General features: G+C 45.4%; 1 protein-coding gene across 4 annotated transcripts in view; it reads right to left on the reverse strand.

Moving 5' to 3' along the window:
* The window catches only part of LOC128695364 (monocarboxylate transporter 12), a 406,948-nt gene that overhangs the window by 170,401 nt on the left and 216,154 nt on the right, over positions 1-20,393 (reverse strand). For all 4 annotated transcript variants that reach the window (XM_070096444.1, XM_070096450.1, XM_070096439.1 and 1 more), the window contains exon 2: positions 12,107-12,957. In XM_070096444.1, coding sequence (XP_069952545.1) covers positions 12,107-12,554 — 448 coding nt within the window. In that variant the 5' untranslated portion in view covers positions 12,555-12,957. The remainder of the gene's footprint in view (positions 1-12,106; positions 12,958-20,393) is intronic.

Consider the following 20,393-nt stretch of genomic DNA (forward strand, 5'->3'; position numbering starts at 1 on the left):
AGAGTTCCGAAATTCTTTCTTTGACTAGTTTTCACCAAAAATCGTCGAAAACGGCTTCGAGCTTTTAGCTTGTCTCAATAGTTCCAGTTACCAGTAACCAGTTACCAGTAGTATGACTCACTACCAACCGTCTGTGTGAATCACTGACTGCTATTCATGTTGCTGCTGACCATAGCATGTTTTTGGAGACCTCATCCACTTCACTGTATCAATCCGTTCCACCAGTTGAGGAGAAAGACTTAGCTCCCACTGACTTTCCAGACGAGGTCAAGAGTTTGTTGACTCTGTTGAACAAACGTCGTAAAGCCATTGCCTTACCAGGTGAGAAGATGGGTATAACGAACTTATTGTCCCATCGTATTCCACTTGAACCTGGTACTAGACCTATCTATATACCTGCGTACAGAATGCCTCATTCACAAGTTGCTGTCGCAGAAGAATTGATCAATCAAATGGTTGATGTTGGAGTTATTGCACCTAGCAATTCACCTTGGAATGAGCCCTTGATCTTAGTGCCTAAGAAGGATGGTACTTGGCGCCCAGTGATTGACTTTAGTAAGTTAAATGCAAAAACTATTCCAGATCGCTTCCCACTTCCTGTACTGGGTGATCTTTTACGTAACATCGGAGATAAAGTCTTTTCAACCCTGGACTTGTTACAAGGGGTTTGGCAAGTCCCTCTTCACGAGGACAGCCAAGAGCTAACTGCATTCTCCACTCCTACAGGCCATTATCATTTCCTCCGTATGGCCTTTGGATTACGATCCTCCCCTATCACGTTCTCAAGGCTCAGGACTAATATCTTTATAGAGGTTTCATAGGTAATGCACTTATGGTGTACTTAGACGACGTAATCGTCATGTCTAAAGACGTGGATACACACTTGAAAAGACTTTAGTACTTGGTAAGCTTGAAGAAGCCAATTTAAAGATCAAACTGTCTAAATGTCAATTTTTCAGATCAGAAATCAAGTTTCTTGGTCACGTAGTCACTCCTAGAGGGGTTACGACTGACCAAAGTAAAGTAACTGCAGCACTAAATTTTCCAACTCCCAAAACTGCTGATGCCGTAAGATCCTTTGTGGGCTTAGCAGGTTTTTATAGATCTTTCATTGCCAATTTTTCTTCCATAGCTGCTCCTCTAACTGAGTTGCTTAAGAAAGATGCTCCTTTTGTTTGGACCTTCCGTCAAGAAAGAGCATTCCAAACTCTAAAAGAAAAGCTAACATCTGCTCCAATTTTGAAATTTCCAGATTTTTCTAAGCCCTTCTATCTGACAACTGATGCTAGTTCTATTGGCATAGGTGCCATACTAGCTCAGAAGACTGGTGGCAAGTACAACGCAGTTGCATTTGCTAGCCGAGTCCTTACGAAGGCTGAACGTAATTATACAGTAACTGAGCAAGAAGCTTTAGCAATAGTATGGTCTTTAAAGCACTTCCGAGACATTATTTATCAGCACCCTGTTCATGTCTTGACAGACCATGCTCCACTGATACCTTTATTCCAGAAAAAACAACCTACTGGAAGGTTAGCCAGATGGACCTTGACTATCCAAGAGTTCAATCCCACCTTTGAACACTTACCTGGCAAGTCAAATGTAGTCGCAGATGCCTTATCGCGACATGTTAGTATAGTAACTGCAGACCCTCCATTTACTGCCGAAGATGTAAAGAATGCTCAACGAGCAGATCCCATGTGGTCTGGTGTGATTCGATTCCTGCTCCAGGAAGATCTTATTCTGACTGTGAAGCCACCAGCACCCATCAGTGACTTTGTCATGAACCAAGAATTACTGTATCGAACAGCCGAGTTGGGTACTCCTAGCAGAAGAGTATACCAGTTAGTAATGTGACAGACTCTGACAATCCTCCTGATCCTGTAATCTCTACCTCTGAGACTCAGTCAGACGATCAACCTGAATGTCGTTATTCCCTACGTACACGACAGGTATTGAGAAATCCTCAAGTATCATTTGTAACTACTAATTCAGATTTGCCTCAATTACAGCATGAGTTAGCCAGTGCAACAGAGTTTGATCCTCCCAGAGATGACACCCATTCTGCATATGTCAATCTCACTCAAGCAGAGTTGGGGTTAAATTAAATAAGAAGAGTTTGATTCTCAGACTGAACAGATGACCGACTGTGGCACTACGTGGATGGCACAGAGCCTCGTAAATGTGGTACTATGTGGACGGCACAGAGCCTCGTAAATGTGGCACTACGTGGATGGCACAGAGCCTCGTAAATGTGGTACTACGTGGACGGCACAGAGCCTCGTAAATGTGGTACTACGTGGACGGCACAGAGCCTCGTAAATGTGGCACTACGTGGATGGCACAGAGCCTCGTAAATGTGGCACTACGTGGATGGCACAGAGCCTCGTAAATGTGGCACTACGTGGACGGCACAGAGCCTCGTAAATGTGGCACTACGTGGATGACACCGAGCCTCGTAAATGTGGTACTACTTGGACGGCACAGAGCCTCGTAAATGTGGCACTACGTGGATGGCACAGAGCCTCGTAAATGTGGTACTACGTGGACGGCACAGAGCCTCGTAAATGTGGTACTACGTGGACGGCACAGAGCCTCGTAAATGTGGCATTACGTGGATGGCACAGAGCCTCGTAAATGTGGTACTACGTGGATGGCAAAGAGCCTCGTAAATGTGGCATTACGTGGATGGCACAGAGCCTCGTAAATGTGGTACTACGTGGATGGCACAGAGCCTCGTAAATGTGGGACTACGTGGATGGCACAGAGCCTTGTAAATGTGGCACTACGTGGATAGCACAGAGCCTCGTAAATGTGGCACTACGTGGATGGCACAGAGTCTCGTAAATGTGGCACTACGTGAACGGCACAGAGCCTCGTAAATGTGGCACTACGTGGATGGTACAGAGCCTCGTAAATGTGACACTACGTGGATGGTACAGAGCCTCGTAAATGTGACACTACGTGGATGGCACAGAGCCTCGTAAATGTGACACTACGTGGACGGCACAGAGCCTCGTAAATGTGACACTACGTGGATGGTACAGAGCCTCGTAAATGTGACACTACATGGACGGCACAGAGCCTCGTAAATGTGACACTACGTGGACGGCACAGAGCCTCGTAAATGTGGCACTACGTGGATGGTACAGAGCCTCGCAAATGTGACACTACGTGGATGGCACAGAGCCTCGTAAATGTGGTACTACGTGGATGGTACAGAGCCTCGTAAATGTGGCACTACGTCGATGGCACAGAGCCTCGTAAATGTGGCACTACGTGGATGGCACAGAGCCTCGTAAATGTGGCACTACGTGAACGGCACAGAGCCTCGTAAATGGCACTACGTGGATATCATAGAGCCTCGTAAATGTGGCACTACGTGGATGGTACAGAGCCTCGTAAATGTGACACTACGTGGATGGTACAGAGCCTCGTAAATGTGACACTACGTGGATGGTACAGAGCCTCGTAAATGTGACACTACGTGGATGGTACAGAGCCTCGTAAATGTGGTGCTACGTGGATGGTACAGAGCCTCGTAAATGTGACACTACGTGGATGGTACAGAGCCTCGTAAATGTGGTGCTACGTGGACGGCACAGAGCCTCGTAAATGTGACACTACGTGGACGGCACAGAGCCTCGTAAATGTGGCACTACGTGGATGGTACAGAGCCTCGCAAATGTGACACTACGTGGATGGCACAGAGCCTCGTAAATGTGGTACTACGTGGATGGTACAGAGCCTCGTAAACGTGGCACTACGTGGATGGTACAGAGCCTCGTAAATGTGGCACTACGTGGATGGTACAGAGCCTCGTAAATGTGGCACTACGTCGATGGCACAGAAACTCGTAAATGTGGCACTACGTGGATGGTACAGAGCCTCGTAAATGTGGCACTACGTCGATGGCACAGAAACTCGTAAATGTGGCACTACGTGGATGGTACAGAGCCTCGTAAATGTGGCACTACGTCGATGGCACAGGAACTCGTAAGTGAGGCACTACGTCGATGGCACAGAAACTCGTAAATGTGGCACTACGTGGATGGCACAGAACCTCGTAAATGTGGCACTACGTGGATGGTACAGAGCCTCGTAAATGTGACACTTCGTGGATGGCACAGAGCCTCGTAAATGTGGCACTACGTGGATGGTACAGAGCCTCGTAAATGTGACACTTCGTGGATGGCACAGAGCCTCGTAAATGTGGTACTACGTGGATGGTACAGAGCCTCGTAAATGTGACACTTCGTGGATGGCACAGAGCCTCGTAAATGTGGCACTACGTGGATGGTACAGAGCCTCGTAAATGTGGCACTACGTCGATGGCACAGGAACTCGTAAATGAGGCACTACGTCGATGGCACAGAAACTCGTAAATGTGGCACTACGTGGATGGCACAGAACCTCGTAAATGTGGCACTACGTGGATGGTACAGAGCCTCGTAAATGTGACACTTCGTGGATGGCACAGAGCCTCGTAAATGTGGTACTACGTGGATGGTACAGAGCCTCGTAAATGTGACACTTCGTGGATGGCACAGAGCCTCGTAAATGTGGCACTACGTGGATGGTACAGAGCCTCGTATATGTGGCACTACGTCGATGGCACAGAAACTCGTAAATGTGGCACTACGTGGATGGTACAGAGCCTCGTATATGTGGTACTACGTGGATGGTACAGAGCCTCGTAAATGTGACACTTCGTGGATGGCACAGAGCCTCGTAAATGTGGCACTACGTGGATGGTTCAGAGCCTCGTGAAGGTGCTGATATCTCTCACTTTTGGTAAGTGGGTAAGACACCCGGTCTAAACATATGAATCAATGTCTAATTATGGAATCAGTGGAAGATAATCACTAGTGATAAGTCTTATAGAGAAGGTAAATGATCGAGCAATATATATAAATATGTATATAACTATTTTGAAGTGCACAGACTTGGTAATTTTATTACCCTGTTGATTAAGACAATGTCCTCAATAATATTTTTGTGAGTGTTTGTAATATATATATATATATATATATATATATATATATATATATATATATATATATATATATATATATATATATATATAAATTACTAAATTTAAAAAGAGAAACTTTCGTTTTTCTTTTTGGGCCACCCTGCCTTGGTGGGATACGGCCGGTTTGTTGAAAAAAAAAAAAAAAAAAAAAAAAAAAAAAAAAAAAAAAAAAAAAAAAAAAAAAATATATATATATATATATATATATATGTCGTGCCGAATATGTAAAACTGGTCAATTAGCAAGAACTCATTTACAATTAAGTCTTTTCTAAAATTTTCTCCTATACGTTTAAAGATATATTTTTTTCATTATTGTTGATGTAAAAATTTATAATTTTGCACCAAAAGGAACTTAGAAAACTTACCTAACCTTATTATAACAAGAGCAATTTATTTTAGCCTAACCCAACTAAATATATTTTAGATTTGTTTACAGTAATTTAATACTAAACAAACACAGTGAAATATATTTTTTTCGTTAGGTTCAGAATGATTTTGGCAAAATTATTGCATACACAAATTTTCACTTGTCTTATATGGCAAGATGAGCGTTGCTATTTAAGCCAAGATCTCAAGTTCTGCCTATTCGGCACGACATATATATATATATATATATATATATATATATATATATATATATATATATATATATATATATATATATATATATATATATATAGTGTATGATATTGAATCGGAAATTTACAAATAATTTCCACAATAAAGGCTGCTGAGCTGTTATGTTATGAAATACATTAAGCAAATTATATACTCACTGTATGCATTAGTTTGCTAAGGTATGAGTGACCTTTTATGTTCATTCAGCACTCCTCTTTTATTAAAACAGGAGGACACTTAACAGACGATAGGAAGAAAGTCTGTAGCTTGTTAACAAGAAGGTGCAGAGCTGAAGCCTTGACGCCGCTTGCCTCACGTGGAGAGTGCAGCAGCATTTTGACGCAGGTCGTACGCTTTCAAGCTAGGCTTTAGCGTCAAAGTTCAGCACTGAGAGGACAGTTTTACTCAACACACCAACGCAGTGCTTGGTGTGTCGTTTATGACAGCAATATAAGTCCAGGCCACAAACTGCTCAATTACTGCCACTGTTAGGGCAAGGAACTGCCACACAGGATGAACGCCGTGTTCCAGGATGCTGTCAAAGTCAAACTGTTCTGGAACGAATCAGTGAGGCAGTAACAGTTCCATACTCCTCAGTATTAAAAAACTTTGTATCTTCACTGAAAAGAGGTCAAATTCTCGTAACAAACCGATAGTTTTAGGAATAAAAGACCGGTAGTTTTAGGAGAATCAAGAATAATTCTAAGGGCTTCCGTTTACATTAACTGCGGGGTGTCTAAGAGATTATTCTTTAATTAATATTAATACAGAGGCAGTACAATCAATTATGGATTTAACCCTAGCTTGGGAAAGAGATACTCAGGTTTTACGGTGAGGGAGAATGTACCTTCTGTTCTGTGGATCAAGAGCTCTTCATCAATATCAAGGCACAGCCTGTGAAGGAAGACATGAAGAATATCAAACTGTTTTGTGTTCCCGAACGATATTTTTTTTTAATCAATTCAAGAGGAAGTGCTAAACCTGAAGGGGGTCATACAGCGCCTGGAAAATGGAAAGCATTAAGGTTCGATCCAAGAATGAAAATCCAGTTTCTCGAATCAAGAGCCCCTGACCAGACTCAAGTCACTCTGAAGTGCCCAGAGACCGACCTCTTGCAGACGTGTCAGTTCTCGTCACACCTTGATTACCTCTCCAAGTTTAACACATCTGCTCTTCATTTCATTTTAGTGACGCAGTTCCAGGTATAACAGACCGTAAATGTTGCAAAGTTGCAAGTCAACAAGAGAGATTAAAACAATTACATCTTTGTACATGTTGATGCCCTATAAAACACTTGATTAATTTCTTTTTCCAGAGTCATTACGCGTTTAAAACATACAGACACACACAACATATATATATATATATATATATATATATATATATATATATATATATATATATATATATAAATAAGATATTATCTCTCAGTCCACAGCAGGATTCGAACCTACACTCTCCGCATCAAAATACGTAGTACCTTCTTCACTCTGCCAGATCCCAGCTAGGCGCCCATGCTTATATAACCGGGATCTGGCTCACTAGAGAAGGTAGGTTCGAACCCTGCTTTGGCCTGAGAGATAATGTTTGTAAATAATTTCTCCTGTTTGCGAACTGTTAAGCATATATATATATATATATATATATATATATATATATATATATATATATATATATATATATATATATATATATATATATATATATATATATATGTACACGTATTCTAAGGGTAACCGTGGCCGGTGACACCTACGCTACTCTGAGACCTCTCTCCCTGCTTTGCTTGCTGCCTTGCAACATTGCACAGCTCCTGATGACGCACTGAGAATTGTGAAAGTGCTTGAGGTAAAGATTTCAACCTCCCCTCCCCCGTGGCCTGTCCTGCATATGTACGTATATATATAGCGACCCATGTGACATGGGTCGCCACTGATACCTTCTGCTTTGTCTCAGAGAATTTCCCCTCCTATCTGTTGCTGACTCGCAACATTGCATAGCTCCTATTTAAAACATATGAAAAATTCACTGAGTATTTACGGATTTAGCGCTTCTCAATGTATATAATAATGCAATGGAAAGCAAATAACTTCCATATTTTTATTTGAAGATTTCTGAACGACTGTTAGATTTAATAAAAGAAATGAGATGGGAACCCGAGACTCATTTTCAAAATTGTCTTCGATTTTTTTATTTATCTGCGATGGCAGGTCAAGATGGCAGGTCTGGATGGCAGGTCTGGATGGCAAGTCTGGATGGCAGGTCTGGATGGCAAGTCTGGATGGCAAGTTTGGATGTCAGGTCTGGATGGCAGGTCTGGATGGCAGGTCTGGATGGCAGGTCAAGATGGCAGGTCTGGATGGCAGGTCAAGATGGCAAGTCTGGATGGCAGGTCTGGATGGCAAGTCTGGATGGCAAGCCTGGATGGCAGGTCTAGATGGCAAGTCTGGATGGCAGGTCTGGATGGCAGGTCTGGATGGCAAGTCTGGATGGCAAGTCTGGATGGCAGGTCTGGATGGCAAGTCTGGATGGCAAGTCTGGATGGCAAGTCTGGATGGCAAGTCTGGATGGCAGGTCTGGATGGCAGGTCTGGATGGCAAGTCTGGATGGCAAGTCTGGATGGCAAGTCTGGATGGCAGGTCTGGATGGCAAGTCTGGATAGCAAGCCTGGATGGCAAGTCTGGATGGCAAGTTTGGATGTCAGGTCTGGATGGCAAGTCTGGATGGCAGGTCTGGATGGCAAGTCTGGATGGCAAGTCTGGATGGCAAGTCTGGATGGCAGGTCTGGATGGCAGGTCTGGACGGCAGGTCTGGATGGCAGGTCTGGATGGCAGGTCTGGATGGCAGGTCTGGATGGCAAGTCTAGATGGCAGGTCTGGATGGCAGGTCTGGATGGCAAGTGTGGATGGCAAGTGTGGATGGCAAGTGTGGATGGCAAGTGTGGATGGCAAATCTGGACGGCAAGTCTGGACGGCAGGTCTGGATGGCAGGTCTGGACGGCAGGTCTGGATGGCATGTCTGAATGGCAGGCCTGGATGGCAGGTCTGGATGGCAGGTCTGGATGGCAGGTCTGGATGGCAGGTCTGGATGGCAGGTCTGGATGGCAGGTCTGGACGGCAGGTCTGGATGGCAGGTCTGGATGGCAGGTCTCGACGGCAGGTCTGGATGGCAGGTCTAGATGGCAAGTCTGGATGGCAGGTCTGGATGGCAGGTCTGGATGGCAGGTCTGGATGGCAGGTCTGGATGGCAGGTCTGGATGGCAGGTCTGGATGGCAGGTCTGAATGGCAGGTCTGGATGGCAGGTCTGGACGGCAGGTCTGGACGGCAGGTCTGGATGGCAGGTCTGGACGGCAGGTCTGGATGGCAGGTCTGTACGGCAGGTCTGGACGGCAGGTCTGGATGGCAGGTCTGGACGGCAGGTCTGGATGGCAGGTCTGTACGGCAGGTCTGGACGGCAGGTCTGGATGGCAGGTCTGGACGGCAGGAAGGAAAACAAACATGGGGCTATTTTTCGCGTCCTGCGTTTAAGGCTATCATAAAATTTCATTAGAGTTGCAGCTCCTGGCCCCGCCTTTCCAGCTCCTGGCCCGGCCTTTCCTCTGGCCGCTACTGGATTCGCTCTCTCCTGGCGTCGTGAGCCCTGTCGTACCTATTCTTAAACCTATGGATGGATCTCTCCTTTACCACTTCGCTGTCTAGGTCGTTCCACTTCCTGACCACTCTATGGTGTTCTCACCTAGTTGTGGTTGCAGGGGTTGATTCACAGCTCCTGGCCCCGCCTTTCCAATGGCCGCTACTTGGACACTCTTCCCGCTCCATGAGCTTTATCATACCTCGTCTTAAAGCTATGTATGGATCCTGCCTCCACTACATCACTACCCAAACTATTCCTCTTCCTGACAACTCTGACTGAAGAAATACTTTCTAACATCCCTGTGGTTCATCTGAGTTTTCAACATCCAACTGTGACCCCTTGATGCTGTGACCCATCTCTAGATCATCCTGTCTTTGTCCACGTTATCGATTCCTCTCAGTATTTTATATCTCGTTATTATATCATCCCTACCATTCCTGTCTTCCAGTGTCGTCAAGTCTATTTCCCTAAACCTCTCCTCCTAGGACATACCCCTTAGCTCTTTGACTAATCTTGTTGCAAACCTTTGCACTTCTCTAGTTTAGTTACATGCTTGGCTAGGTAAGGGTTCCAAACTGGCGCTGCTTACTAAAATATTGGCCTAACGTACACAGTGTACAGAGTCCTGAATGATGTCGGAATGATGTTCTTAGGTTTGTCAGACTCCCGTATCCTGCATCAGTTATTTGGTTGATGTGCGCCTCAGGGGATGTGCCCGGTGTTATACTCACCCCAAGATCCTTTTCCTTGAGTGAGGTTTGTAGGCTCAGGCCCCCTAGACTGTACTCCATCTGTGGTCTTCTTTGCCCTTCTCCAATCTTCATGACTTTGCACTTGGTGTTGTTGAATTCCAGGAGCCAGTTGCTGGACCAGGCCTGCAGCCTGTACAGACCAGGTGTGTGTGTGTGTGTGTGTGTGTGTGTGAAACACACACACACACACACACACACACTGCTGATAAAGTAGCTGGCATATCTCACACACTGACAGGTTTATAGAGCGATGCTGAACCTAGTGTCAACATTACTTCCCGGAATTTTGCATATAAGGCATTGGTACAATTTTCGGCCAGAGGGAGGCCTTAATTGGCAAACAGTTTACAGCACTATCTAACTGATAGTTACAGTAGAAGAGTTAAGTTGGTAGTTACAAGATCAGAGTTATGTTGGTGGTGTCCTGTTTATAGTGTTGGTAGTTACAGCAGCAGAGTTACGCTGGTGGTGTAGCGTCTACAGTGTTTGTAGTTACAACAACAGTTACGTTGGTGTTCCATCTTCACTGTTCGTAGTTACGCGACAAAACAATTTTAAGAGACTTTGTTACATTTTACAAACCAGAAAAAGCTCTTAAAAACTACCATAAACTTATCGAATTAAAAAAAAAATAACTATAACCAGCTAAGAACATATACTGAAACACATTTGTTGTGCTTCTCAGTTTATGGTCAAGATCTTAAGACAGAAATGACAAACGTTGACAATTTTTATCTCGAAATACTGATTTAACTATTCAGAAACTTTTATTTAGGAGGTTATATCTAATGTAATTACGAAAAATAAAGACACAAATACAGTATTATGCGATCATTTGCATCTATTTCTTTTCCATCGTGTCGGTATTTTATTCCGTTTTCCTCTAATGCACTTGTATTGTTTACAATTTATTCAGACTATGTTCCCTGTTCGGTTGTTGGATTCTTGTGGCAGCTGAGGCAGCGTAAGTTCTTAGTGGGTACAAAAATAATTAAAACTTGTGATTTTTTTTTTGGCAAGTTAGAGACGGTGAAGGACCCCAATGGAAATAAATCAAGAACCCCAGTGGAATGGAAATAGGTCAAGGACCCCAGTGGAAATAAATCAAGGACCCCAGTGGAAATAAATCAAGGACCCAATGGAAAGGCAAGGACCCCAACAGAAATAAATCAAAGACCCCAGTGGAAATAAGTCAAGGACCCTAATGGAAATAAATCAAGGACCCCAGTGGAAATAAGTCAAGGACCCCAGTGGAATGGAAATAAATCAAGGAACTCAATGGAAATAAGTCAAGGACCCCAATGAAAATAAATCAAGGAGACAATGGAAATAAGTCAAGGACCCTAACGGAAATAAATCAAGGATCCCAGTGGAAATAAGCCAAGGACCCCAGTGGAATGGAAATAAATCAAGGAACTCAATGGAAATAAGTCAAGGATCCCAATGAAAATAAATCAAGGAGACAATGAAAATAAGTCAAGGACCCCAATGGAAATAAATCAAGGACCCCAGTGGAAATAAATCAAAGACCCAATAGAAATAAGCCAAGGACCCCAATGGAAATAAGGCAAGGACCCCAGTGGAAATAAGGCAATGACCCCAATGGATATAAAACATGGACCCCATTGGAAATAAAGCAAGGACCCCTAACGGAAATTAAGCAAGGGTCCCCAATGGAAATTAAGCCAGGAACCCACTGGAAACAAGTCACTTTGTGTGAATTTTTGGGGTTATCTTAGGTATTTTACAGTATGTATGATAATTGCACTTGTGTGTGCCTGTACCTAAATAAAATTATTTAATTACTAAGGATATATTATGGTAGGCTGGCGCGATCTCAAACGTTCTGGGGAAGACGTACGAGTAAAGAACTTGAAGTGAATAGAATGAGAGTAAGGGATAGAAGGGATAGATTGATTGGGGGATAGATTAATGGGAGGGATTAGCGGGAGATGAACGAACGGGAGGGAGGACGAAAGGGATGGAGGATTGGAGGAAGGACACAAGACGGGAGTAAAGACTGAGTAACAAATGACCCGTCACAACCCAACTCAAAATGAAGACTTACTTGCCGCAATGAGAGACTCGTCTGGGAACTGCTTCATGGTGTGGAGGATGAGGATACCGGCCGCCTGGTGGAGGCCATGGGAGGCCACATGGACCAGCAGGGCCATGAGCAGCACAACCCAGCCCCACCCTCCTTCAGGGTAGTAGTGCCGTCCTATGGTTTCCTTTTTGCAGACTTCATCCCCCGGGACCTGCTTTTCGGCCGGCACTTCCTCGGAAGGCAGCTCGGACATGATCACTCCGGAGGGCAAGTCTCCAAGGAGGGAGGAGTGGGCATCCGAGGCGAAGGAAGGATGGTCGGAAGCCACAACCACAACTCCGGAGTCCCTGGCTCCGGCTGAACCTCCAGAACGTGACGCCACGGAATCGTCTTCAGCGACCCACTCGCCACCATTGGCTCCTGGCAGCGACTTGGAGCGATGGACGGTCATGGCCAGAGCTGAGTGCATCCCTCAGAACTCTCTCAATCCGCCTCACAGTATACAAACATGGCTCAAAGATTCTCTTCTCACAAGTCAATCATCACTATTTCCAAACTCTGGTAATCTAGTAATGTCCTCGAGGGAAACATTTTGTGTTTTTTTCTCAGATTCCAGGACTTAAGAATAACTTTCGCATAAAACCGACACTAAACTTCCCGGAAGCCATTGTTTACACGGGCGCCACTCGGTCGGAAGTCGCCATATTGCAACCGCCAATAACGTCACTTTACTTTGTTCTTCCTCAAAGTGGTTCAATGAGGTGGTTAATAACACCACTGAAGCCAGTTTCCCAAGAGGCCATCAGTACATCGGTGATTGTGCATACACTCACCTGTTCAACGAGTTCATGTTCACATTAAACATCGTTAACCTGAAAAGCAATGAGGGTTAGCTGTTTAATTCACGCACGATATTATAAGTTAAAAAGACGTATGTGCAACATTTAGGTATCTTGATTCCGAAACGTTTCGCTTACACAGTAGGCTTCTTCAGTCAAATACAGAGGCAGCAGAAGCAGTAGAGATGTAGACACGCTGTAATCAGTCCATCACCCTTGAAGATGTAGTTTTGAGGGACTAACCACCTTAAAACTACGTGTGTGTGTGTGTGTGTGTGTGTTTTTGGTACCCAGTGAGAGTCCTGAAGGGAGATTATATAACGAGAGGGAGAGAGAGAGAGAGAGAGAGAGAGAGAGAGAGAGAGAGAGAGAGAGAGAGAGAGAGAGAGAGAGAGAGCTACAAGCTGCTAGCTGCAAGAACTGTATCAAAACTGTCATTGGTGACAATAAGGCAGGAGGAGGTGCATTTCCTTCTTAAATCGCTTGACCAAGAAAAGGCTGTGGGCCCAGACAAGTTGAACCCAAGATTGTTGAGAAAATGTACTGACCAGCTAGCAGCACCTCTAACTCGCATCTTTCAGCATTGCCTAGTACAGTGAAAATGACCTTCTCTGTGGAAAGAGGCAAATTTAGTCCCTGTTCACAAAAAGAAGAGCAGAGCAAAAATCAGCAACTACAGACCAGTGTCACTCCTGTCAATCACTGGTAAGATCCTTGAGACAATAATCTCAAGACAAATGACAGAGTTTTTGACTACCACTCACTACTTTGTGATCGTCAATATGGTTTCAGGAAAGGTTACTCTGCCTGCTGATCTGTTGTTAAACCTCTCCACTAAGTGGCACCAGTCACTGGATGAATCCAAAGTCAGCTGTGTGGTAGCACTGGACATTGCTGGTGCTTTCGACCGGGTGTGGCACCAGGGCCTCTTAGCAAAACTGCAAGCACTGGGAATTGCAGGCTCAACGTTATGTCTCCTCAGTGATTATCTTCATGGTAGATCTCTAAGGGTAGTTCTCAGTGGAACGGAATCAGCAAGACATCCTATTGGGGCAGGTGTTCCACAAGGAAGCGTGCTGGGACCATTGTTATGGAATGTCTACTTCAACGACCTTCTTCATCTCATCCCAGAATCACATGCATATGCAGACGACTGTACACTGACATTCACTTATCCAAGAGAAGAAATGCCAGTTGCTTTAAGCTACATCAAATCACCAGCTGAGAGCTATATTAGCTTGGGGAAGCAGATGGCAGGTAACATTTGCACCTGAGAAAACGCAAATGATGGTCTCTAGGTACCATGATGGTAATGCCGGTGCAGTAGTAAGGATGAATGGGGGGGAGGGTGTTGGTACCTGGGGAAGAAGTTGATATCCTTGGGGTGAAATTTGACTCCAAACTGACCATGAAGAACCATATTGTAAATCTTGCAAACAAGGCAGCCAGGAAGCTTACAGTACTTCGCCGTATCTCGCATCTGCTTGACAGTAAGGGTTGCAAGATTCTGTATGAGGCACAGGTACGCTCACACATTAAGTATGCTCCACTTTCTTGGTTTGCCTGCCCTTCCCCTCATCTGCAACTGCTTGACAGAGAACAGAGCAAGACGTCTCATCTCTCGCCTGGACCAATCCTGGATAGATCTATCATTTCAGCAGAGCCTTCAACACAAGAGGGATGTGGGTGGCCTTACTGTTATGTACAAGGCCAATGTTGTCAAAGTACCACACTTGGATCCACTTCGAGGACAGCGAGAAGCAAGTTTCTATACCACAAGACGGGCAGAAAGCAGCAACTTCACTCTGGCTGTACCCTTCTACAGAACATCACTCCATCTGAGATCATATATACCCAGGATGACTCGAGTATGGAACACATTCGTACAACATAATGATGTCAACGAGATAAAGGCCGTTGATCAAATGAAAATACTGGCCCACAGATGGCTCCAACTTCATCCTGTTCCCTACTTATATGTCTCATAACAATAAAAATACTTTGAAGTGAGCTTATGTAGGTAACAGCTCTTAGCTTGTCAATAAAGTTAGGAATCCTTAACCTAACCTTGTAAAATCCTGTGTAAAAGAGAGAGAGAGAAAGAGAGAGAGAGAGAGTGAGAGAGAGAGAGAGAGAGAGAGAGAGGGGGGGGAGGGAGGAAGAGTAACCCTAAACAAAAAACGGCGGAGAGACAAAGAAAGAGATGAAAGTGTAAACGGGAAACGGTAAATAAAGAAAAGGTATAGTGAATCACAGAGTAAATGGAGGAGAAACGACAAACACTAAATTTTGATAATGAAAGACTGGGAGCAGCAGAAGAAGAGAAAAAGAAAAAAAAGGAAATGGGGTGTGACTAGGAGAGAGAGATAGATAGATAGATAGAGAGAGAGAGAGAGAGAGAGAGAGAGAGAGAGAGAGAGAGAGAGAGAGAGAGAGAGAGAGATTAATTACGAACAAAGGCGCAAGGAAAGATAAAGCAGAGTAGAAAAAAAGAATTAGTGAAATTGAAACAAAACCGGAAGATAAATAGGAAGGTGAGGAACAGCAGCCACGGTAAAGGAAGAAGAAAGCGAGTAAATAAGAGAGAGAGAGAGAGAGAGAGAGAGAGAGAGAGAGAGAGAGAGAGAGAGAGAGAGAGAGAGAGAGAGAGAGAGAGAGAGAGAGAGAGAGAGAGAAAGTGGCGCTGCAGGACAAAAGGAAAAAATGCATTTGTTGCGTTGAAAACTTCATAAATATTTGTGAAGGAAGGAAGGAAGGGAAAGGCAAGAGAACTTGCTAAATCACAGGTGAAAGGGAGGAAAGGATAAACGGAAGAGCTGGTATAACGATAGGCAGGAAGGGGCTGTAACAACGGTAGGCAGGAAAGGGCTGTAACAACGGTAGGCAGGAAAGGGCTGTAACAACGGTAGGCAGGAAGGGGCTGTAACAACGGTAGGCAGGAAGGGGCTGTAACAACGGTAGGCAGGAAAGGGCTGTAACAACGGTAGGCAGGAAGGGGCTGTAACAACGGTAAACAGGAAGGGACTAACAACGGTAGGCAGAGGGAAGCTAGAAATTGCCTATGATAATGTTCAAACACAAAGTAATAATAATAATAATTATTATTATTATTATTATTATTATTAATATTATTATTATTATTATTATTATTATTATTATAATAATAATAATAATAATAATAATAATAATAATAATAATAATAATAATAATAATAATAATAATATTAATAATAATAATAATAATAATAATAATAATAATAATAATAATAATAATAATAATCTTTATTTATACAAGTACATGATGCAACTTACACAGACCATAGCTGACAGCAGTGACATACTATACAGAAAGCCCCTCGTTATGCAGAGCATTTCGGTGCCAGTCGGTACCTACTTACTGCTAGGTGAACAGGGAGAGTAGGTGTTTTAAGGAAACACCCCCTTATGTTTCCACACATACCAGGGATCGAACCACAGACCTCAATGTGTGAGCTCAGTGCAATAACAACCGAGTGTGTTGACGGTGTATCGTTCGTCAGAAAACAGGACAATTGGTCACTGAGATTGGTCTTCGTCGTATGATCAATGCTTCATTGGTCAAACATCCGCTGGCCTAAAAAAAAGCCTGGATTTTCATCCCTTTCCCCCATTTCAAAAATAAAAATCAGGTTCCAGTATCGTGGCTGGAACAAATCAAATCTACGAAGAACGTAACAACACATCACCTTGACTGGAACAGCACACAAATATCCCGCACATGGGAGAGAGCAGCTTACGACGGAGTTCGGGTCCGACTTTGTAAACGGTGCAAATCAGACCGAAACGTCGTCGTAAGCTTATGTGCAGGGGTTATTTGTGCATCAAATCTACGCTCGTAGACAACGTTTCTGTCCATTTAGACCATTTTTAAGCAAGATGATGCAAAGCTGTCCAAAAAAGTCAAACACTTTTTTTCTCAATTAAAGCTGGTTCTGTACCTACGGTTTTTCTTCATGTTGGCCAGAGTTGCAGTGACTGAAGGAAACTGAGCGAAATGTTGATGTTTCCGCCACGTCAGTGCAAGGCTTCGCCAACATCCCTTTCTTACAGAAGATAAACAATGGCTCAACTATTAAGGCGAAATACAGGACAATAAACCTCCTACATAACTAAGCATTCCTCACGATACGCTGAACCAGAACGCGGGCCAATGGACCATGGAACGAGTCAATGGTCCAGAGCACGGGCCAATATACCATGGAACGCATCAGTGGTCCAGAGCACGGATCTGTAGATGGACCAAAGGTCTCACGTCCCTATAGATTTCGTAAAAATTTTAATTCTTGTTTTTAATAATTACTATTATTACTACAAGCCGAGTGTTGGCATTTCAGAGTGCCACTCTAGAGTGCGTTCTGAAATCTGCACTCTCGCGTGCGTATTTCAGAACGCATTTCACCATACTACAATTTCCTCTCTAAACCAAGGGGTCATGAATTCGAAATCCAGTAATGGGGGGCGGGCAGTGGGAAGTATACCTACCTAGTCATTATTTTCGGGTTGTGTGGGTGATTCTCCCCACGCCAGGTTCCTTGAGAATCTAGAGTGAAGCCTCAGTACTCGTAGGTACTCACGCTCTTGCGGTTAGAGTAACCTGGTAGAGTACTAGATTTTGATATGCTTTTTATTTTTCACATTACAGTGGAAAGGGGTTATTGGACAGTGTCATTCATCCTGTGAGAAAATGAGCCTTTATGCAGTATTAGTGTCATTTATTCCTTGATACCTGGAGGTTACCTGATCAGACTTAATTATTTCTATTTATCCCCCCTGCATGTCCCCTACGGGTTTAACTCTCTCTCTTTATCTAGCATCTTGCCTACGTTATCCTATCTTCCTTCTTCTCCAGATAATTTCTTACCTTCTTGATAACTCACCAAGGCTTTTGTCTATCTTCTCCATCTAATTTCTCTTCCCCATCTCTTCCCTCTTTCATCAGGTGGTCTCATACCTCCCTTCCAGAGGTCACAGGAGAGGTCACATTCAGCTATGTGACCTCTGACAGTCTCTATCAGATATAACTTTGCTTTATAAGGGTAGAACACGTAACACCACCGTGTACTCACTTCTCCTATTTGTTGTTACAAGGATTGAGGCTCAGCTCCTGGCTCTGCTTCTCAAACTAGCCACTACTGGTCTCTCTCTCTCTCTCTCTCTCTCTCTCTCTCTCTCTCTCTCTCTATCTCTCTCTCTCTTCTCTTCTCTCTCTCTCTCTGCTTCGAGAGCTCTATCATATCTAGTCTTGAAGCTATGTATGGATCATGCTTTCCAATCTGAAAACTTCTTAAGTTGAGGAAATATTTCGTAACATCTGAGACTCGTCTTTGATTTTGACTTCCAGCTTTGCCCTCGTGTACCTGTTTCCTCCCTCTCGAACTTCTCCCCATAGTATTTTATACGTCGTTATCATGTCTCTCCTAGTCCTGTCTTTTATCATAGGGCGTAGGCCCTTCAATCTCCCCTCATAGTTCATCCTACTTAGCTCTGGTCTAGTCTGGTTGGAAATCTTCAATTTTCAGGTAATTATACCATTTCAGGGCTTCACTGCTGCTAAAATCTCACGGAACTAGAATACCAAGTAAGAAAAAGATCACTATGGTCATAACCTTTCTTTTAGTAATAACAGAACCTCTCTCCCACAGGAAAAAAAATCCCTTACAAGTGTATCTGCGAGAGAAGCATCAAACACCAACAGGTTCCAACACTCTAAATGGGAGTTTAAGGAGGCTCGAATCTCACTCTAGGAGTTCAGATCCCGCACAAGAAAAAAGTTAAAGAGGATTTCGTGGGAACAAAACATAGGGAAACAACATTTTCCAAACATTTATACAAAATTTCACCAGTTGTCACTCCTAAGAAAAGTTTTCCCTTATTAAGGATTAATTATTGTTTAAATTCAATAACTTTGGCAATAATTATATTATCAACAAAACTTGCGATATAATTTTTCAATGATTATTATTCCAGTAGTAACAGCTGTTAGCAAGTTAAGTGCTGTGCAGCAGCAGCAGCAGCAGCAGCAGCAGCAGCAGCAGCAGCAGCAGCTGCAGCAGCAGCAACAGCAGCAGCAACAGCAGAAACAGCAGAAACAGCAGCAGCAAGCTGGGCAGCAGCAGCAGTAGCAGCAACAGTTGCTGCTGCAGCAGCAGCAGCAGTAGCATTAGCAACTAGCAGCAGCAAATAGCAGCAAGAGAGTAGCAGCAGCATGCTAGCAGCTAGCAGTAGCAGCAGCAACAGCAGCAGTTGGCAGCAGAGCAGCAGCAACAGCAGCAACAGCAGCAACAGCAGCAGCAACAGTAGCAGCCAGCAGAAACAGCAGCTAGCAGCTGCTGCCGTGCAGCAGCAGCAGCAGCAGCAGCAGCAGCAAGGTTGGGCAGCAGCAGCTGCAGTGGGCAGCAGCAGCTGCAGCAGCAGCAGCAGCAGCTGCGAGCAGCAGCTGCCGTTGCTGCAGCAGCAGCAGCAGCAGCGTTGCAGCACAGCAGCTGCTGCTGCTTGCAGCAGCGCAGCCAGCAGCGCAGCGGGTGCGCTCAGCCAGCAGCAGCAGCAGAGCAGCAGCAGCAGCAGCACCAGCCAGCAGCAGCAGCAGCAGCAGCTAGCTTCGCAATACGCACAGCCAGGCAACCAGCAGCAGCAGCAGCAGCAGCAGCAGCAGCGCTTGCTGCAGCGCAGCAGCGCTTGCAGCAGCAGCAGCAGCAGCAGCTGCTTGCGAGCTGTTGCCGCGCTGCAGCAGCAGCAGCCGCCGCCTGCAGCAGCGCCGCTTACAGCAGCAGCGCCGCCGCCGCCAGCAGCGTTCCGCCGCAGCAGCAGCAGCAGCAGCAGCAGCAGCAGCAGCCAGCGCCGCTGCCAGCAGCAGCATGCCGCTGCTTGCAGCAGCAGCCGCCGCAGCAGCAGCCGCAGCAGCGTTGCAGCAGAGCAGCAGCCAAACCAGCAGCAGCAGCGCTGCCAGCAGCAGCAGCAGCAGCGCTGCCGCTGCGCTGCTGCTGCCGCCGCAGCAGCAGCAGCAGCAGCAGCAGCAGCTTGCCGCGCCGCCAGCAGCGCGCCTTGCTGCCGCGCGCAGCCGCCAGCAGCTGCGCGCTGCCAGCGCAGCGCAGCAGCGCTGCCGCCGCCAGCGTTGCCGCTGCAGCTGCCGCCGTGCTGTTAAGCAAAGCAAGCAGCACGCAGCGCCGCAGCAGCCGCAGCAGCAGCCGCTTGCTGGCGCAGCAGCCGCGCCGCAGCGCCGCCGCTGCTGCTTGCCTGCCGCCGCCGCTGCTGCTGCAGCCGCGCTGTTGCCGGCGCCGCCAGCAGCAGCAGCAGCAGCAGCAGCTTGCTGCAGCAGCAGCTGCGCAGCAGCTTGCCGCCTGCCGCAGCAGCAACAAGCGCAGCAGCGCTGCAGGCAGCAGCAGCCGCGCGCTTGCGCCGCCTTGCAGCAGCAGCGAGCGCTGCCTTGCAGGC

The sequence above is a fragment of the Cherax quadricarinatus genome, chromosome 4, assembly GCF_038502225.1.
Source record: "Cherax quadricarinatus isolate ZL_2023a chromosome 4, ASM3850222v1, whole genome shotgun sequence".
Classification (NCBI taxonomy): Eukaryota; Metazoa; Arthropoda; class Malacostraca; order Decapoda; family Parastacidae; genus Cherax; species Cherax quadricarinatus.